At 46.1% G+C, this 22,106-nt stretch overlaps 1 protein-coding gene across 2 annotated transcripts in view; it reads left to right on the top strand.

Annotated features, from left to right (window-relative positions):
* gli3 (GLI family zinc finger 3) overlaps nucleotides 1–22,106 on the top strand; it is a 116,231-nt gene that overhangs the window by 53,644 nt on the left and 40,481 nt on the right. For both annotated transcript variants that reach the window (XM_084340611.1, XM_084340610.1), the window contains exon 4: nucleotides 15,971–16,076. In XM_084340611.1, the coding sequence (XP_084196737.1) occupies nucleotides 15,971–16,076 (106 nt within the window). The remainder of the gene's footprint in view (nucleotides 1–15,970; nucleotides 16,077–22,106) is intronic.

The raw sequence follows: 22,106 nt of genomic DNA, 5'->3' as shown, positions 1-22,106 counted from the left end.
CCGCTTCATTAGCCGCCGCCGCCGCCGCTCCGTCGTACATGGGGGTGCCTGAGAGTCACCAAGGTGCCTCTTCAAGGTAAAGGTTACTTAAAACCAGGCGACGGTGCTGTGGACAGGACCCTCGAGGGCAGAACATTACTGCCCATTACATCCTGACCTAACTCAGCAACACTGCCACTTCTCATTTGTGTGTGTGTGTGTGTGTGTGTGTGTGTGTGTGTGTGTGTGTGTGTGTGTGGGTACGTGTGAAGGAGCTCTGGAGGTTCCAGACCACTGAAGCCGTGGGGTAGGAGTGGAGAAAGTGGGGTGGGGGAGGGGAGTCAGGGGGGTCAGTCTACAGGCTCGGGGTCATGTGGAAAAGTCACAGTCTGAAATGGAGAGTTCAAAAGCAGCAGGGAAAAGTCAAAAGGGCCGTAGAGCTTCGAGAGGCTTTTTCTTTGTGTGTTTTTGGACTCGAGAGGCTGGAAGACGGCAATCATACGAGGCTGAGGAGAGGAAGCTGTAGGCATGATAGACTTTAGTCTCCTTCTACGCTGCTTCTTCCACATTTTAATAAAAAAAAGTCGCCAGTATAAATATGTCAATTATTACAAATCTAATCAGCAACAATTTGCCTGTTGCAGCTTTTATAAATATGAGGATTTGCTGCTTTTCTATTTCTTAATATCGTTAAGAATTAAACATTTGGCTAAACAAAACAAGCCATTCAGACAGTGTTGTAAAAAAAAAATACCCAGAAGTCATACTTGAGTAAAAGCTGATAAAAATTAATTAATTTAAAAAACCTTCAGACCCACAAGGATTAGGCATTTAGGATTGGGATTTTTTGCACACAAACAACAAACAAACAATTTTGGAGCTGCAAATTCGAAAAAAATGGTGCCTTGAAGTACTCGACCCATTAGAAATGTTCAGCGCCACAAGCCCCACCCCCAAAAGTTCTTGTAGTTTTGGAAAGTACCTCCTGAGCAGGGACTTTTTGGGGAGGTAAAATAAGGTCCCTGAACTTAATTTCGACCCCGGGCTCTGCAGTGGAAATGAGTTCCTCTAAAGGTTCCTAGTCCTGCTGTGGAAATGTGGCTATAGACAAAATGATTGATAGATAATTTTTAAAACATTGTTAGAATAATCGATAATGTAAATAGCCGTTAGCTGCAGCCCTAGCGTCAGCGCATAAATGAGGATTACAAAGAAAAGTGATTTGTTACCGATGCTTTTCAGAGAAATCACACCAATAAAGACAAAAATAAGTCTGAATGGCTTCTAGTGCTGCTCATTGATCTTTCTCAGCCAATTCTCTGATCCCGACTCCGCTCAGGAAGACTTATGATCTGAGATGAGAGCATAGCTGTGTAAAACACCTCCTCCCGGCCCCAGGTGTTTGAGGACATGGGGAGTCCCTGAAGGCAGCGGTCCCATTCTGTCTGATTGAACCCAGTACCAGAGCTCAATCCCCATGAGCTCCGGCGGTCTGAGGGTCAGCAGAACGAAAGGGTTCCCCCTAAAACCTCCGCTTCCCCTCCCTCCCTCTGCCGCTTTGAACCAGAAGCCTGTAGAGTCTGTCGCCACTCCTGCGCCGCAAGGTGTAAAAAGCCACGGGCTCCTGTTCTGGTTTCTGGTTCCATACACACACGCATGCACAGCCCTTACTCCACCAGTGGTAGTCCCTCTCTATGAGGGCTTTGTCACCTCCTAAATTCATCCCAGGTGTGCGCCTGTGTGTGTGTGTTTGTGATGGAGAGGGGGCCCTAAGCCTTTGTGCTGTGCTTGCATAGCGTGCCACGCCACGCAGCAGACAGCCAGGTAAATCCGATTACTCTTAGCGCTGGTGTGTGTCAGTGCTTAATGTGCCTAAATGCGACGGCACCTGCAGCCTCCCCACACCTGGCCGCCGGGTCATTATCGCGGCGGTGAAGCTCTGGGAGGCGTGGGAGTTGAGTCAACGTGAAGCGAGCCAGGAGGGGGTTTATCTTCGGGGGTAAATCTCCGCTATTCACCCAGACTTGTGATCTCCCACTCCTCTTAACGTCCGCGGCCTAAGACTGTGTTTACTCTGGTTTTTACACCCACTTCAGAGCAGAAAAGAGGAGGCACTAAGGAAACATTGCCCCTATTGTTAGCATTAGCTAATCGCGGCGATGCCGGAGCCTTAGCCGCTTTTCTTGGGCAAACACTGGATAAGAGAGTCCACATCCTTCTTAGCACAACACTAATACATGGGGCTTTGTTGTGGGATAAGAAGAAAGGATTGAGATGGGGATTAATGAGGGAGAAGTCTTTTTTTTTTTTTAAGATCTTAATTGTGTAGAAGTGTGAATGGGATGCGCGGCGCCGACATCTGTTTACATTGTGCGCTGATTAGCCGGTCAGCGGTCCTGCAGCAACAGTGAGCCCACTTGCTGGCGATGCATCTCCGCTTCCTCCGAAGGGATCTTCATCTTTAAAGTGTCTCCTTCTTAAACACTTGCCCTTCTTTGCCAGACTAAACAAAATCATCATGGAGGGACTTAAAGCACATCGCATTCAGTGGCTTTCCTGCAAGAAAGGAAGGCGACTAGAGGAGAGTGAATTTGCCAAGCTTTACAGACAATGGTTAAGTATTTGGGCGCTGAAGGGGCATAAGTTTGTGGTTGTACTTTATCTGTGATACAGTAGGTCATTGACAGGAGTAGAAGAGATGCATTAGGTGCGTCTCCAGGCTGTGATGGCTGCCTATCAGTCCAACAGTCTTTCCTTTAAAAATCTAGCCCAGATCTGGCTGCCAGGGCTTAATCCCCACACCAAAGCCTTGCTGTCCTCGACTGATCTTAGAAACCAAGCCTGCTAAGCTAGAGGCAGTGGAGGTATGGATCTCTTGGCTGAAGGATTCCTTCACATGTATCATAGTAACTCTGCTCTGAGCCTGGACAAAGGTGACTCCTACCTGGATCATACAGGCCCCGTGTTCTGGGAAAGCTAGCGCGAACACTGAACACAGCAAAAACCCGTCCCTGGGTTTTTTTCTGATGTGGTGGGGGCGGTGGGTGTCCAGTCAAAGGGGTTAAACTCTAAACTGCTGCGCCGAGCTGATCTCAGGTCTACTGGGCCGTAACACGCCGGCCGCTGCCCCGGCGTCAGTCTGTCTGCCTCGGTATCAAAATGCAGCTGACCACTGAACTGAATGAGCTGGCTGTCACCGAACTGAACGTGATCCGCACATCAATGGCCCCCGGACTCTCTATAGTTAATTAAAGCGCTCGGTCTCTGAGTTCATATGGACTGCACGGGGCCTTTCTTTACGTCGTGAAAATGGCAAAGAGAGCAGGAATGAGCGCGTGTGCATACGAGCGGCTTCTGAAGTTGCACTCAAAGAACAAACTTTTCTGGCCTCTTGTTGGTACGAACGTGACGAGCACTGGTTGGGATACAGCTTCAAACATCCTCCCCCACCCCCCCCAAACCCAAAGAACTGGGGGAGTACAGCCTGGGGTGAGAAGACACGTGCCTGTTTCAAGGGTAAGTGTTTGTCTTTGTGATTGTTTCAATATTGGCTTTTTGAGCGTGGTGGCACGGTGTAGTCCCCCAGCGGTGTGCCGGCACAGAGAAGCCTGGGGCACACTGCAGGCAATGAAGAGGGATCCCTTCCATCCACCTCCTTTCATCAAGAAAGAACAACATGGGCCTGTGCTCTGCTGTGGCCCCTTGGTCCAGCGCACCAGGGATAATCAGATGATCCCCTTTTATACAGCTTATTAGAGGCATCTCATGCTGTAAGATAGGCCATATTCTCACATGCATGTGCCCCTTTGTAGCGCTTGATGATTCGAGGGGGTTAAGCAGAGTTTGAAGTGCTTCGAGAACGCACTCTCATACCATCTTAAGGTCATGTGGTGCTCTTACCACAAAGCGGGTGCGTGTGAACCGCGTATCTCCGAATAATGGCGCCGCTTATTAACAATGACAAGATTAAATGTGAAGGGGCTAAGAAGACTTAAGAAGAATCTCCAGCGAACTTAAGATGTTCAAAGAAGAAGACTCAGCATTTCTCGGTATCATTGTCACAACATCTGTCAGCGCGTTTTTACTGCTTTTCAAGCGAGATTGGTTAATCAGTCGAGCCACAGAGGCGAGCAGAGACAATAGCTTAAAATGAAGATTTGCCGCATCTGGTACGTCCGAAAGGAGAATCGACTGCAGCAAACACCGCTGGTAACAATAACATTAAGCGCTAAACTATGAAAACAACACGATCGGATGCTCCTGGGGGCCTCTCCTCAGCTAGCTGTTGGAGCTTTTTCTCTCCTCCTTAAGTTACCCTGTAGTCTCCAGTAGGATAATCACCTCTGTGTGCGATGGGAGAATCGGAGTTATTTCATGGTTTTAGACATGTTTGTTTCCCGTGTATCCAAATCTCATCACTCCTCTTTTTTTTTCTGTATTTGCATTCCTGTCACACAGTGGCAAAGATAAGCGCCCTTATCCCCTCAGCAAACAACCCCCGTATCTTGCTCCCGTCTCTGGAGGGGTCGCGGGTATATATTGTTCTACGCCGAGAGGAGGCTGATGAACACAGTCTAATTAAAATGTTTCTGCTGAAATGTGAGATATCACTGTGGAGGGGAGAAAGAGGAAGAGGAGTCTGAGGGTACGAGTGAGACGGAGGGGTGTAAGAAAAAGAGAGGAGAGAGTGGAGAAGAAGGAGGGAGGGGGTGTAACAAAGCAGAAAATGAAGAGAGACATAAAAGAATGGGAGCTCAAGGAGGTCAGGCCCATCACAGGCTTTAGTGTTGCCTTTAAAGATGCCTGGGACAGGTGGCAGCTCCAGACAATCTCGCACCACAGAGCAGCATCCTCTCAGGAGGAGATAAGGGATTCCTCCATCCACGCACCCTCCTCCTCCCACCTCTCCTTCACTCGCATCCCCACCTCCCCTTCCTCCCGTCTTGGGGTTCTCCCAGACAGCCTGCTTTGATGTGGCTCAGTGTGAGCGGGCAGCTGTAGGCCACGGGGCTGCAGCAGCGCTGCTGGGCCACTGGGCCGGCGGACCGTTGGGAGCCGACTCGAGCGCGGCTCAATCAGTGGGGCTCTCCGGTGCCCGGCACTTTCAGGTCTCATTAAAGCGCTCCGGCAGGGTTAATCCTCTTTAAGGTTTACATGGGCCCCAGTTTGTCTCTGTGCCCAGGCTGAGGGAACCCCTGGGCGCCACCTGCGTGACAAAGACTCAAATCACTGTGACACAAGTTCCCTCCGTCTGTTGCCTCACTCCTCCACTCCCCTTGTATGTTCTCCTCTTTCTCCATGGCTCTCACCCGCCGTCCCCCGTGCATTCTGCCTCTTCTTTACTCCCCTTTCCCTTGATAGTACCTAGGCCCGGTTGTAAGTCTTTTAGGATTATTTGGGTGGAATCTGTTGACAGGGGTGCAGTAAATGGATTACAACTTTGTCCTTGTTTTGGGATGCTGTGAGGAGGGAAAGGGGCGAGATGCGCTTTGAATAATGAGAGAGGCAAAGAGAAAGAAATAGACCGAGAGCAGGATTAACTGAGAGAATTAGGAAGACGACGCAACAGTGGAGGAGAGGGTGAAAGAGAGGCTAAGGTGACAGCAGAGGATAGAGCACAGAGAGTGGAAAAGAGGGAGAACCAGAGACTTCCAGATGTTGTTGCTCTCATAAGACCTAATTGGTCCAGAAGTGTCGACCCCTGTCTGGCCCTGCAGCGCCGAGCAGCCATTTGTCTGATTGCTGTGACACTGGGCTTTGTCTTTGCTCTGTGACACACAGTTTCCTCCATTAGCCCAAATAATGGCCAGGTACCTCTGGAGGCCTGCACAGACTTTGTTTAATGTCTGTACGGGTTTGGTGGAAAATAGAGGAGTAGACTTACAGTACAGGGGGAAATACCAGTTCACTGTAAAACATATCAAGGGACTGAGCTAGTGTTGCTGCATGTTAATGTTATACACTTAAAATCATTGGTGCATGATCAGGATACAATAGTTTTTAGATTTATTTCCAGGCAGCCACAAGTTTCCACTAATTTTAACACATCTGAAAGTCAGCTTTGCGCAGGTCATTCATCTGTTGCCAATTATGAACTCAACTGTATCGCGAATTCAGAGTTTCTCCCAAGATGGAGATTCCAGAGTTGGTTCTCAAACTGCAGCTGCTTTAATGCAAGAGACAACATGCGTAACATTCACGTCTCTGCGCTCGAATCCTCAGGTTTAACCCTCAAACACCAAGAACAAGTGTTTGACCTCCTCTTTTCATGCAGTCAACAATAAATGCCATACATCATTTGATTCAGGTGAACCTCAAGTTTCAGTCTTGGTCATTTAAAGTCCTAATTTTACATTTGCTTTGTCTGAGAATGGTCGATTTACCAGAATAAAAGAAAAAAAGTTTGTTTTTTTTCTTGCTTTTTGGCCATTTTCCCTGAAATCTTGGATGTCAGAGTGCCCTTGAACGCACCACAGAGGAGAATCTTTAAAACTGGCTCCTTCTTTCAGCCGCGTCACCGCGCGATAATACATAATTTTGACATACGAATAGGTGACAAAGTGCGCGCTGTGATGGATCACCACTCTTCACCAAGATTAAAGCCTCCGCAGGTTGATATTCACAACACACGAACTAGCTGGAAATGTTATTCTGCAAACAAAATTGCATTCAAATGACCTGCGTTGGTCAGTGGCCTCTCAGCGTGATTCAAAATTGAGAGGCTGTCCAGTTGCCACAAGCAGTGTGCAGCCGGTGTGTTGTTATAATGCGGGTGTGTTCGCCTCACAGTCACTATCACACGGCCACTTGCAGTTTCACTATCACCTGCCTGCATAGGGGCCCGTGCAGGGAGGAGCTGTGACGGCTGCGGGTCAGCCTGATACAGCCGTGGCAATCATGAACGCTGTCACTGATATGACCTTGGCTCATATGGATGTCGCAGTAAGTCCGAATAATTTATCATACATTTTCTATGATAAAGGCATTTAAAGGAGCCTGTAAAAATACCATTCGGTCACATCTTTTTCTAATAATGGTCTCAAAAATAGACCAAGCCCAGACGCGGCCTTGCGTTCGAGTTGCATAAATCACAAAGGAGGAGAAAAATAAATGTAGCAAAGTCCTGGCGAGTTAACCTGAGGTTTAAATCAACCTGCTTCTCTCCGAGAGGTATCATCGTTTTGAGGGAAGGAGATAGACAGCTGTGGGAGATAAAGAGAGAGAAGAGGAAAGAGGTGTAGCGCACTGTTTCAGCTACTAAACTGCTGTGTAAATCTCTCCCCCAGCTGGGTGGGGGAGAGGAGGCTGGAGGGTGGGGTTAGGGTAGAGAGGGTGCTGGAGCGACGGTGGTGGTGGTGGTGGGGGGGAGGGCCAACGCACAGCGCTTTGTTCTGCTCCCCAGCTTATCCCAATCTGGAGAAATTCACCAAATGTAGGAGATAGATTGGCGCTCCGCAGAGGCCTCGTGAAATAACCTTCACTCCCCTGATCCACACTGGGATGCAGGGAGGAAGGGAGGCGGGGAAGAGGAAGAAAAACGGGGCAGAGCCGGGGTTAGATGGTGCTGGGGGCCCCTGGAAGAGCAGTGTGCGTGCTTGGCTCCAGTCTGAAGCAAAAGGCGAGCGTCCGTACGCTGGCGTGCAATTTGTTGAGATCGGCTCGGCTTGGTAAATGTCTTGCAGATGCCGCAGTTCCATTAAGATGTTTGTGTGACTTGTGGAGGAGGAGGCGGGTAGAAGAGGTAACTGCAAGCCGCTTGGAGCAAAGCCTGCAACTTGATCTTCGTCGTTCTGATTGCTGAAATCAGGGTTTCTCACGGCGGATTACTTCATATAGATGTCTTGCAAATGGATACACATGTTTCTGGGGATACTCGTCGGTGAAGATGTGAACTCTTTAGATTGAGCTTGGCGGGGGATTGTCCTGTTCTTTCCTCTAAAATGTTGTGGAGTGGAGGTATAAAGTAACAGAAAATGGAAATACTTACAAGTACAAGTGCCTCAAAATAGTACTTGAGTAAAAGTATTTAATTACATTCCATCACTGACAGATAAACTGATATTATTTATATTACATATTTATATTAGTTGAGTAAAAGCATGTAATCTGCAAAGTAACTAGAAGCTTAAAGACTTAAAAGTACAATATTTCCTCCGATGTATTGGAGTGGAAGCACCAAGACATTTCGACCGAAGTGCAGTACTTGAGTGAATATACTTAGTTACATTCCATCACTGATAGATAGCATGTAATCTGCAAAGTAACTAGTAACTAAAGTGGACAAGGCAAAGTAGCGGACTAAAAAGTACAGTGTTTTCTTCCAAAATGTACTAGAGTGGAAGAATAAAGTTGTCGAAAATGGAAATACTTAAGTACAAGTATTTGTATTAGTACAAGTTAAGTACAAGTTCCTAATTTTTTTACTTAAGGACAGTACTTGAGTAAACAGGTTGTTAAGTAAAACTGTACCGGGCTCTGGGAAATTGCGATTGGCAACTTTTAGTCCCAAGAACTTTTCGACTAAGTTAAAGGTTCCTTCAGCCCTCGTTCTGCGTTCTGAAGACCAGCGAACATCAGGCATTTTTATCAGATTGCCAATGAAATAAATTAATTTAAAAATCCACTGCTTTGGCTTTAATTGCAGCGTGCAATCTGCAAAGGAACAACCAACTGAAGTTATCAAATAAATGTAGCGAGTAAAAAGCACAATATTTCCCTCCAAAATGAAGGACAGTGGAAGAATAAAGTAGTCGAAAATGGAAATACTAATAAGTACCTCAAAATTGTACTTAAGAACGTAATGTTCTATTCACGCTACAATATTCATGTGAAAATAAGAACATAAACAAGAATACAGAATGAAAACGAAGCAGTGAAGCGATGCTACAAAGAGCTGTCGTTATAAATGTGCAAAATGAAGGTGAGCAGCAGTACAGGTGCTGCAAAACTAAGGTGATTAAAAAGTAATAACGCTGCAAGGATAATCTCAACGTTGGACGATACAAAATAAAATGCAAATTTGAGTCAACTATATAAACAAATACAAAAGCAGATTGTGCCTGAGGCTAACATCGTCAGTAACTGACAGTCCGTCGAGGTGATAGAAAGATAAAAACCGAACAGAAAAATACATCGACAGTAAACAAATGCAGATCGTGCGTACGGCAAAGCCGGCAACTGACACACGTGTGATGTACGAGCCTGGCGAAGCCTCGGTCGGGTGAAATATTATCCTGTGCGCAACTTTGTAAATATTGGCTGACTCGAGCGTTAAGCGCCAGAGCAAATATGCAAAGACTTGTAGGATCATAAAGAGAAAGGATGGGCATTGACCGACTTGTTCAGTCTAGACAAACAAATTACTCCTGACAGCGAGTAGCGCAGGAATGCATACTTGAACAGACAGCGTGACGTTTCTCTTTTCAGCGCTCACTTTCTCCTCTCTGTTCTGTTTTTCTCCTCCACCATGTTAATTACATTTACCCACAGAGAGACTGTTTGTGTTTAAGGGTGTGAGAGCAATTGAGCAAGAGAGGCGAGGGGAGGGGGGGGAGAGAGAGGAGAACACAGCGGAAGAGAGAAAAAAATATTGATTTACAGAGGAAGGGCAGAGTGTGATCTGCCAGCCGCACGTATATGATGAATGGCAGAGAGATTGGCAAGGCAACACTTAGCATTCTTCTGTTATTTAACCTCTCCCTCTGCTTCGCTTTCTTCTCCCGCTTTCTTACTGTTGCTCTCCGCCGAATAAAGGCTTCCTCTGTTCTAGTGCCCAAGCATCGCATACAGCAAGAACATTAGGCTAATTTATACAGCGGTAATTAGGCCATTAGACCTGAAACAATCTGGGACCCATAATTAAGCAAAGCGCTCCAAAAGTCAACAGCAACTCCCATTGAGCTTAGCTAAACAGTCTCCGAAAGTGTTATTTACATGTCCAAACAGCTTGAGGTCTCGGTGTAAGCAAACACGACGAGAGACGGGGCGTGAAGGGGATTGATCAGAGGGGAGAATTCGCCTTCGAGTAAGAGCCGGCTCCCGAACTGCCTCCGCCGATATCTGCATGGGACTTCTCCCGTCTTCTTCTCCTGCCAGACAGATGATCGTACGGAGGCTCAGTGTCGCATTCATGATGGAAATTACACTCACATCTGTTAGCTGTGTTTACTAAGAGAAGAATTCCCTCAGATACCCTCAAGCGAGTTGTTTTTAATAAAGTGTTATTTATTTTATTTCATGATGATGAACCGATCGACTTCTTCTCCTATGATTGTTTAACTTAAGCACAAAATACTTTACTCTGATTCTTTACCCCTGATATCCAAACCCTATATGTCTTAGGAAAACAAAATGCTATGCTAAATGCTGCAGCCTAGCCTAATTGTGACTGGCCCCAGTGTAAATATTTTTCTTAGCCCCCCCCCACCTCCTCTCCTCTCCTGGCCCCAAACACAAGCGTCTCACTTGTGCACACACATGTACAGACACAGTCAACCACTCCACACAATTGCAAACGGGAGGCTCACCATGCAACTCCCATCCTGCAAACCCAGTGAGAACCGACAATGCATGAGTAACAAAACTAGCTTATAGTTACAGTTCAGATATGATGGAGAAGTGTTTATTTACCCTTGGCAGTAATAGCCTGATTTATGTTTTAAATGTTAGATGGGATAAAAACCTGTTGCTGCTACTCAAACCAAAAAATGGGGTTTCCTTACTTTCATCCAAAAGGGGGGAAAAGCGCCACCAAAATCCTGCATGTGGTCAAAAATATATTACATGCATAGTGATAAGAAAGTTAAGAGGGTTTAGCGTTCCTATTTTCAGTTTGAGGTTTTGAGCCCTCACAAGATGATTGACTGAATAGAAAATTAAGAAATTCATCAAATATTTGTTTTTTTGTAAATTCCTATTTCTGTCGCCCTATTAAGATTATTCACATGAAACAATACTAAAATGGTACTCAGTAGAGTGCATACCTCCGCCAAGGCCCAAGAGCCGCCTTTTGTACTCCCTCACAGATACCAGCCGCCTGAGTATGCCATTTATTTTTTGCATCAACATTCATGCATTAAACCCTGAGAAATTAACAAAAATGTCAGAAAAACGTCACGTTCATGGGTCTTATCCAGATCCACACCAAAAGTTAATGGGCTCTATTCTGGGCTTAGATCCACCCTCCATCCAAGTTTGGTAGAAATCCATCCAGTAGTTTTTGTGTAATCCTGCTGACAAACCAACAACCAACCAAACGGACATGGGCATTTATACGCAAAGTGTGCTGATGTTGATTTTAAAGGGTCACTTTGTAACAGAGCCCACTGCTACTGCAGGAATCTCACTACCATCTTTAGGAGTAGGTAAAAAAAAAAACAGAATACACCCAGAACTGAATTTGTTTTCCTTTTTTATGCACCCTTAACTCACGTACATGTGTTTGTATTCTCTCACGTAACGACATGCGCTTGCAAACACTACGGGCAGACAAAGTCTGGAGCATCTTTCGCGCGCTCTTCGAAGTGTTGCAGAGTTATGGTGTAACTGCGGGCCGCGCTGCAGACGAGCGTGCCGGAGCAGTGAGATCATGAGCGGGGAGAGAGGTGGCATAATGAAATCTGGCAGTCACAGCCGCGGCACAGGCTTCATATGTTCCACATTAGCAATTCACAAACCTCTGGAGCAGGCCCCAGCAGCCCTTTTCTCACTCCGCCTTAGTCGCTTATGACAATCTGTCAGTGGCTCTTTGTGCTCCTGCAGCGGAGCGTCGATGAGAAGTGCAGTGTTTATGGAGGAGCGCTTGCGTCCTCGGCTGCGGGTGACACTCTGTTAGAGCAGAGTCGGTGAACCCTCGCCAGAGGAGAGGAGGAGCCCAGGTCTAGCAGTCAAGACAATAAACTCACAATGCTGAGTTGACAACAAAAGAGGGAGAATAGAAATTGTTTGTGTATTATCAAAACCCAAATCAGAATTGTGAGTGACAGCGCAGATTCTCCTAAAGTATCACATCACATTCGTTCCAAAGCACAGATGAAGAAGATCCTTTGTGGTAAAAACTTCCATTATGAGAGGAGATTAACCAATAAGGATATTGAAAATGATGTGCTTTAGGCTTTATCCTCCCCTTGTCCTCCCCCTTCTTTTGAAATGATTCAAGTGTCCAATAAAGGACAAGGCAATTACCATCCTCTTCTTTAATGAAGGGGAAGCTGGCTTTTGGTCCTGAGCACGGTGTGTTTGTGTTGAATTAGAATTAATGAGCCTGGTCAAAGTTTGCCTCTAATTGCCCTTTCATTAAGACCCATTTGTAATCACGTCTTAATGACTTCCATCCCGTCTCCTAAAAGAATTAAAAAAGGGGAAAATTCAAACCAAAAAAATGAATACCGCTGCTCTGGGGTCGTTAAAAATGTTTCGAGAGGAGTTCTGAAGAGCTGATGAACGAGCCGTCCTTATTTCAAAAGATGGGATCTCAAAAAAAGTTTCCGGATTGGTTGAGATGACTTTCACTGCGGTGGTTTTGCCGTATGCAACCGGGGGACAAAACCGTCGTGATTACACTTTCCTGAGGAATGCTGGAGCTGCTGTGGTGTGTGGCCGCAGTGGGAAGGTAAAAAAACGGTGACGCGTGTGTTGGCTTCCTATGTGCCTTCCAGCTGTATTCTGTATTAAAACGACGAGAAATACCCCTGAATATCCAGAAGAGCAGGGGCAATTTAGTCCCGGAGTAAACAGTAAGGAGTCCCTGCAGGAAACGCTGGAGATGGATTGCAGGATGGAGTCTCTCCCCCTCTCTCATTTGCCCTCTGTTCTTTGCGACTGTATACATTCCCTCCAGTGACACGGGGGCTGTTTGCCTTGCTAATGGAGAGCCGCGCTGGCGTAAAAGAGGTGGCAGGCTCTATTTAGATAGGGCCGTGCTAAAGTAAACTTCTGAGTTGGATTTAAATAAACCTCGGAGGAACGGCTTGCCATGCGGCAGAGTCGCGGGCCACAAAGAGAGGAGGAAGGAGGGAGGAAAGAGTGATGGAGGAGGAGGAGGAGGAGGAGGAGAGTAAAGGGTCCAGTGAGTGAGAAGCTCCAGAGACATAAACATAAGGGGGGATCTGGGTAATTCAATGAGGATGTGGGAATGTAGGTGGGTGTTGCGGAGGGGTGGGGTCTTTAAAAATGATTTCACAGCTTGTAATCTCAGCAGTCGTTGCCCAACAGGACAGAGGTTAGTTTACAGTTCCTGCGATGTGGGCAGGAATCAGCAAGATTAGAGAACATGAAGCCGTACTCCCATCGAGCCAGAACACGGTAAACCTGAAGGTTCATTTCCGACTCTGACAGCCAAGGGCCGACAGCCTCGGAGCGGAGCTGCGGAGAGTAAACAAAGCAGATCCTGCCCTTGTCTGGCCCATCCCTCCAATCCCAGCATCCCCTCATCCCTCCCTCCCTCAGCAGCTCTGGAATCAGCCGAGGTGAGCCGAGCCAAAACTGAGTCATCAGGAGGAAACTAGCGAACAGACAGAGAGTGAGCGGTCAGATACTTGCCAGAGCTGTGTGGAGGAGGCTTTTACCACTTATCTCTGCTCTTGTGAAAACAGCATGAAAAGCCTCGTTTGGTTTTTCCAGAAGTTTGCCTAAGTTTTCTTTTTGTTTGTCGAGAACATTAAGCCGACCGCAATGTGCTGTAATATCGCTCTGAGTGATATTTCAGGGAGCGTTTGGGAACGTTAATGATCAACCAGAGGTTATTAGAACTAATTAGAGAACTTTATTGGTACTTAATGTAATCATGTCCCAATTTGGACTTGCTTTTGGACTTTGTTTGTGCATTACTTCACCCAAAGAGCCGATCAACCCCCGAGGACTTTTTACCTACTGAACAATAACTTTCTCCTCACTCATCGTGACAGCTACAAGACCTCAAGTAATGTGCTCACACCTGTAACTCTGACGCTAACATAGTGTCAAGACAGTTCGTGAAATTGGTTAAGGTAGGGAAAGATCATAATTTCAGTTACATGGGTCAGGGTTAGGGGTTGGATAAGCATCCGTATTTGACAACCTGGGATTGAGACTCAACAATCAACTGTCCTCCCTACCTTTAACTGCAAGCGAGGGATGTCATCCAAGAACTGCTGCCTCTCTGAGGCATCAGTGCAGATAAATAAGGTTGCAACTGTTGCAGGGATGTCGGCCTCTTCGCTGCAGGTGTGCGCGTCTATTCAGAAAGCAATAGAGTTTGGTGTCATTGTTTAAGACTTAAAGGGGCACTCCACTAATTTAACATGTCCAGGTCAATTTTCTTGTCACGGTGAGTTCGATGTAGCCGCGGGAGAGCTTTCCAAAGTCTCAGAAAAATGGTTTAGCTTAGTCAATTGAAAGGAAAAAACATCACCAACTATTTTGCTAATCGATTAATTATTTTAGTCATTTTTCAAGCAATATTGTCAAACATTTGTTGGTTCCAGCTTATTAAATGTGATGATTTGCTGCGTTTCTTTGTCATTTATAATAGTTAAATGAGGAGTCTTTGGGTTACGGACAAAAGAAGCATTTCGGAGACTTTGCCGATCATTTCTCACCATTTATTGACATTTTAAAGATTAGTCCTTCATAGAAATAATTGTTACTTGCAGCCTTACAAATTCCTTCACTGGGATATTTCGGCCTCAGCTGGGAAACCCATGTTAGGGACTTAAAAATCAGGAAATCTTGGCCTCTCCTGCTTCTGTTTCTAATCTGTCCCCAAACTTTATCAAAGTGCAGCACTAAATCCCTCTAGTACCTCTTTAAGACTTTCATTCTAATGCTGCAGGATTACAAACAACGCCGAAACTGATCCCCTCTTAACTGTTGCTGCGTTGGGCCTATAAGCTGGCCCTGATCGTCCCAATGAATGAATGAGTGATGAGGTAAGCAGACCTGAGAGGTGCTGGGGGATCAACACCTGCTGCGTTGCTCAGCGTTTTGGCTCACACCAGCACTTGTAGAGCTGTCGGGCACCCCACCGTTTGGCCATCTGCCCCATTGGCACACACTCGCAAATGTTTACAAGCATCAAAAAACACATAGCTAGCAGCCTCAGACCTGCTGCGTGAAGGTATGCAGATGTTGACACATGCTTTCGCCTCGGGGTGCTGATACACGACTTGGCAGTGGGCTCAGTAACAGTCAATAAAGTGACATGTGTTCTGGAAATGAGATGTGTTCATGTGAGAGAAACAGTTGCGTCTCCTCTCTGTGCAAGTTTTAACCCATTTCGGTTTCAAAACTCGACTCTCGGATGGGCAGCGCGCAAACCAAATTCGCACTCGCTCGCGCGGTTTGCTCGTTGCAACTCGTCCAGCGACGGACGCGCGGTTGCGACACAAAAATTCCAGCTTTAGTTTTGAAGATTATGGTGCGGAGTGCAGTTAAGGTTAGAAGATGAGTGCATAAATATGTGAATGCAGTCTGGTGGCAGCGCAACAGTTTCAATTTCAGGGGTAAAAATAGAGAAAGGCTTGGAAGCTCATATTATGCAAATGTTTTAATGTTTTATCTGGAGGGGAAAAAAAAAAAAAAAGAAGAAGAAGCCTCCCGATTCTCCTCTGGCAGTTGTGACAAAACACTGAAACGGAAAGGGATGTTTTTGTTCTCGTTTTTTGTACATTTCATTGGTCGCACTTAAACGTTATCCTTTGTACAAAAAAACCATATTGTGCTCGGTGCCATTTGGCTGCTTTTCTTACAGTTATTTATCTCTGTTTATTTTGAGTTGTATCAGCCTTGAGACATTTACAAAAGACTTCCTCAGCGAACATTTTGGAGCGGTGCCGCTTTTAGTTCAGTGGATTTAATGAGGTCTAATTTGGGTGGGTCTGCTGAAAGATAGCCATCAACCACTGCCTTTCATTATAGCCGCTATTTAGATTAGCCGAGGAGGGAATGAATTCACATGACAATAGTTTTAAGAGGAGTCTTACAAACTGCATTTCTTTTCTCTTTTCTCTTCCAGCTGCACCACAGTTCTTCCCCACCTTCCATCCTCCTGTGCCGATCGACGACAGACATACCCAGGGACGCTACATCTACGAGCCCTCCCCTGTGCCCCCTCTTCACGTGTAAGTCCCTCGAATTGTTCGTACCGCCGATCACACCTGAGAACACGTTTCCGGTGATACGAATCGAGCTCCCGAACTTCCTTCCGCCTGTGGGCGTGGAGCATCCTCCTCGTGGGTGCCCGGGCGCCTCTCTTTGCCTCGCAGGATCAAAGGCCACGGCCCTGTACGCGCGCAACATGATCCGCATGTCAGAGACACGCAAATGAACATGTGTCAGAGACATGGAAATGAGAGCGGGGCGAGGGGAAGCCTGGGAGCGTGCGGTTCTCATAAGAGCAGTGATCAAGCCTTGTCAAGAGAAGGAAGCAATTCCTCTGTCGACGTCTCTGACAGACACAGACGGGCTCCTGACACGCCGACTGTATACAACTAACCGTCACGCCTCATCCAATCACGCGCACGCGCAGGCTATCAAATATGAGGCGCGGTAAAAACATGGTGTCATGCCTCGTAAGAGAGTATTTATAAGCAAAGGAAGTCTCATAGTCTCGTATTTCCCTCGAGTGCTCCTGACGGCGTTGGCCAGGTCAGCAGAGAACTTCAAAGCATTCCCTCCGCTCACTCACTATCATACACTCGTGCACAAATTACCGCTTTTGCTCACTTTTAGACCCTCTTTCTGTCTCTTCTCCTCCCTCCGTCATTTGTATTCTCGGCGTCCAAACAGTGAGCGCCGCAAGGAGACGCTTCATCGTCCTTGCGGCGCTTGTTTCCTACCCGCAGACACGAAGGAAGCGATCACAGCGCGACGAGGACAAATTGGATGGGGCAGCTACTTGGGCCGCATTATGTTTGATATTCTTCATCATTATCAACTCCCCCCTTCTCCTCCTCAGGAGTCATATCTCTCCCTTGCTGATGTGCCACTAAGCGTAATGAATTTTTTATGTCCCCCCCCCCTCTCTCTCCTCCGCCCCACCACCTCCGGCCCACCCTACCTCTCAGCCCCTCGTCTCCTGCAGCAGAGGAAAAAAAAAAAAAGAAAGGAGGTGGCGGGGGGGGGAGTAGAGGCGAGGAAATAAAAAAAAAGGGAGGTGATTGATGCCCCGTGTCACTGCAAACAAAATGGCAAATATAATTTAGCATTTAGCTTATGCGGAGATAATGGGGCGAACACGCGCCGGCAACACAGGCGCGAACAAACAGCCTGGCTTGTTATCCGTCAGGAGTGCTTTGGTACGATCGGGAGCGCAGGTTAGAGAGGGGGAGGGAGGGGGAGGAAGGGAAACGAGGAGGAGGAGGAGGGGGTGGAGGGACAACACGGAGCCAGGGAATTGAATTAAGGGGGAGAAGTTACGCCGGTGTCTTCAGTCACTCCGTCCGGACAGGAGTTATCTGCGCGCTTGGTTTGCTGTCACCGGAGACACGGCCGCGCTGTGCCATGCTACTTATGGCCTATTTATCCAAGCCATTAAGCATAGAGCTGTTTAATATGACACGCTACGCTGAGGGAAACTATTTGTCATTATTATAAGACAGCTGTTTAGTGGCCAGCCTTATGTAAATCAAGTCTGCGGACTCGCTGTCGCGCACGTTATCTGCGGGTTTCGTGCAGAAATAAAAGGAAGCAAAGCACATCGGCTGCTTGATTAAAAAAGCAGCTCTGAATTCCTCAGTGAGGAGAAGCTCTCATCAGTTCCAACCACCTGATGGCAAATTAGAGTTAATTACACCTCCGTCTTCGTGCAAGTTTTAGCCGTGGTCCAACTTTAAAAACCGAAAAAACCTCTCTGTGGATTTTAAAAGCGATGCATTCTGCTCCGCGACGTTGCTCGTAGCCAGCCCGAGCAAATAGAGGCAGTCGACGTATAGCTGTCGCTTCGGGGAAAAGGAAGGAGGCGGCTTATGGAGAAATATTGAATTGTTTTAAGACAAGTTCTCCTCGGTGAGCAGAATTAATCGTTATTAGCCCTCTCAAAGATATGCCTAAGTACACAGGGACTATTATTGCAGTACTTCCCCATGCAGCCTCTCATTACGGCCTGTAATTACAGTTGGGTTGGCCCTGCGGCAGTTCCATCAATCCAGCCAGCTTCCCCCCGCCGCCACGCACACAAGCCAGTCACCATTGGGCATCCATGGCCGGAGAAAAAACACCGCAAAAGCAGCTTGTTTCCTCCCTGCCACAATGACACATCCACCGTCTGTAAATGAACAGAATCATATCCTATTACCGCGACGGGCCTAATTGAAACATGTTTATTTATGGGCCCCGTTCTCAGACGACGAGGACGAGGCGCGGGTGTTAGCAGCGCGGCTAACGGGCTCCACCGATATGAGGCGGTAGAATTAAATTAAAAGCTCATAAAATGAAATATGCTCTGTATTAGCTGTTTGACACTTAATTTGCCTTCAAATGAGCAGAGGAAATCACAAATTAACTGTCCTTTGTTTTTTTTTCCCTCTCTACCTCACCTCCCCTATTAGGCAAGGGAGAGCGCAATTACAGACAGAGGCTAATCGTTTAGTTTATGAATTCTTGTGGGGAAGGTACCAATGTGCCATTCAATATTAAAGCCGCAGGGTCAGGAGGAGGGGTGGGGGCGCCTTCTTGTGGGTGCCTGCTTTGCAGAGGAGCTTGTATATTCACGTTTCAGCAGCTCCAGCTTGACGTTAAACCAACTAACAACAAGTCTTTTCTGATCAAAGACCAGCAAAAGTTAATGTTTTTTTCTTCTGCATGTCCCTGGTCTGCAAACCGCTGACCTCCAATAAGCCAAAGAGCCCTTCCCACTCCAGAGAAGATGCTTCCTGCTTAAATAAACACATTGATCGGTGAAGAGCCGGCTCTCCATGGGAGCTCTGGTCCCCTCTGCCACCGCCATTGTGCTGGACTGGCTTAATGGGAGTTAGGGTGGGAGGCCGGGGCCGATAGAAGAGACCGTTCCTTTCATTCCAGCTTTATTGCCCCGACCACGGTACACAGCAAAACAAAACAGGCCTCTCATGCGGCTCAGCGCCGGCCCTCGGTCACCCGGAGACCGCTCGGGACAAACAGAGGTATTCGTCACAAGTCAATTATCAGCGTCGTAGTTTACTCTGGAGTCCTGGGCCCTCGTGCTGTGAATGGGGCCACTAAAACAACAAAACACGCTTACGGGATGAGCAATTGACTTGCGTGGTTACCGCGTGTGGATTTAGGGAAGGATTGGGAGTCAATTTAGGAGTTTATAAAGTTGTAAAGCAAAAAAGATGGACTTTTTTTGGTCTCTTTTGATTTGATTGTGGATTTGTGATAAAGTATTTGTACTAAAATATAGAAGATCTCATGGTTGGGAGTATAGATTGTTTGTTTAAGCATCTGAATGTATTGAGGGATAAGGCTAGAGTTAGTTAAATTATCAAAATCTGGGTTAAAATGACCATTTAAATGATCTTGAGAGGTAAAATAAAACATTCTTCACTCTCTACTCACCTACTCTCTGTTCTGAGAGAATTTGATTCAAACTCTGCTGTTTTATAACTCCACTGAACATCTTTTAATGGACAACAATGTCGAACTCACGAGATGCCAAAAGAAAGTTTGATTTTAGGAAAAGAAAACTTCTCAGTGGGACTCATGAATAAAGTCGTGGGCTGTACTTTCTGTCAGCGTGGAGGTAGAGTTGCAGGTGGGGGGCTGTGTTTCCGTGCTCCCAGCCTGTGTGGTTATTTCATTCAGCAGTGTGTTTGTTCAGCTGCGGGCTGACTGGAAGGTATTCTGGAGGTAAACCAGGGGAGATCTGACCGCGACACGTCTCCGTCATCACTGCAGCTCTGAAACGACGATACAGGAAGGAGTTAATTGACTTAAGGGCCGCGTGAGCTGTTGCTTCAGAGGCCTCGTCTCACGTAAAAAATTGCAGCGAATCACCTTGTTAACCTCCGAATGTGATTTTCTGTAGGCACCTGAGATTCTCGCCAATTTCACACCGTTTCCACATCTCGCACGCTTCCCCCTCGCTGTCCTCTGCCTTTGGCGCAGAGAGTTTTTTTTCTTTTTTTTGTCAGAGATGTGTGCCGTGTTGTTTTTGTTATTTACATAAACTGTTGTCAGAGCGCCCAATCTGGGCATAGAGGAGCGGCGTGTTGCTTAGCATAAAGACCACGGTCTTATCTCAACACCTCCTTCCAGATGGGACGAGGCACAGCATCGCAATGCACAAACACGCACACGCACAAGTGTAGTCGCACACACACACACGCATCATGCAAAACAATGGAGAGACAAAAGGGTCTAGTGGAGGTTTTGCAGAAGCTGGAGGAGAGTGTGCAGCTTCTTCACTCGCTTTTCATGATGTGATCTGACTTCACTGTGTCGAGAACAGCTGATATTTCAGTCTGAGGCCAGATTTCAGCATCATTTTTACCATTTATTCTACCAGTGTGACACAGGAGCTGGGATCAAGGGATCAGGCTGCTTACAAAGTCTTGAATATTTGGAAAATGTAACATTTTTAATCGTTATGTTTTTGTTTATTTGAAAACATGCTTGATTTTCAACATAAGTCAGATGTTTGATCTACGTACTGTAATCACCAAGGTTTGGAGGGTCACTTAAAAGATGTATTCTGATACAGTTACTAATTACCACTTAAGAAATGTAGCCTGTAACGTAATCTAAGTATCACAATATTAAAGTAATGTAACTTGATGACTCCCCATTACTTTTGGATTACTTCCGCACCAAACATATGCAAATAAAGACGAGAGAAAAGTAATATACATAAGAGGATTACACTCTCATGACCAGAGTGATGTTTTATGAGACTCACCTACCTTTTTTTTTTGTATCCTAATTATGTAATCAGATTACATGTATTCTGTGTCACCCCAAGCCTGATACAGGTTTCATACAAAGTCTTCAACGTTTGGAAAAGGCTTAATTTTGTGCTTTTTAATTCAGATATACTCCTTAAAAATGCTTGATTTTTCATGTAAATCAAAAATCTTTAAATATTTGAAACGACACCGCCCCTCCATCATATTTATTTCTTGTTTCCTGGTGTCGAAATTAGCAAGAATTAAAATAATCACGATTAAAACATACATTTCATAATCAAGTTAATATGAACATCTGGTAGAATGAACATTATCTGCTGTGTGTATCAGGAATCTTGTAAACTTGTATTGCATTTATAACAATTTAGACGCGATATAAAGGCTTCAAGAGTCTGGAAATTGTCAGCTTAGGAACCTTGAGAGTGCTTGAAAAGTGCTTGATACGAAGCTGTACTAACCCTGTTTATATTTTCTGCAACACGACCGTTATTTGTAGCATTTTTTTCCGATTCTTTGTAGTAAAAACGAGTAAAAATCACAGCCTGCTTGACGCTTTGCTTCGAGTATTTGCATTTGAATATGGTCTAGACTAAACCAGAATGTGAAGTGGAGCCATAAATTACATAAAGAATTGATGATTATTTCATAATCTCATCTGATAATTTCTGTCCAGATATGGCTGCTGTCAGGCCGAGAGACGTAGGCCACTTTTTCATCCTCCTCTCTGACTGTCCAAAACCCATTCTGTGTGACTTCATAGGTCACCCCTTCTCCGGTGCAGTCACTGGTTTCCCCCCTCCATCCTCCTCCTCCCCCTCCGTCTCTCACCCCACCTCTCTTTAATACTTCCTCTATGGAGTAAGTCAGGGGGACAGGCGGTCACGCAGTAGCTGGCTTCATGATTAATGGTGTTTATTCTTGACAGAAGGCTCCTTTATTTATCTGCATTGCAGTTTCACTGATACTATCAGTCACCTGAATGAAAAATATTCAGTCATACCAATTTTGCAGTATAATTGAGTAGAGTCACTTCCTTTCAGTTTTTTTTCTCTTCTTTTTTTTTCTCTCTCCCCCCTCGCCTCTCCTCTCCCACTCTATCTGGCAGCCTTATCATCGCCACAGTAATTTTCGCGCTGCGTTGTTTGATATGGAGAGGCTGGCTTTAGCCGCATTTGACATAAAGCCTCTTCAATTTTCACTGGAGAAAAAAAAAAAACGGGAAGAAAGAAAGTTGTGCACCACTCTGTGAAAATGTGCGAAAAGGGGAAA

Source organism: Pagrus pagrus, assembly GCF_965226575.1.
Source record: "Pagrus pagrus genome assembly, chromosome: 20".
NCBI lineage: Eukaryota > Metazoa > Chordata > Actinopteri > Spariformes > Sparidae > Pagrus > Pagrus pagrus.
The sequence above is the reverse complement of the archived record's forward strand: the minus strand, read 5'-3'. Positions and strand labels throughout refer to the sequence as shown.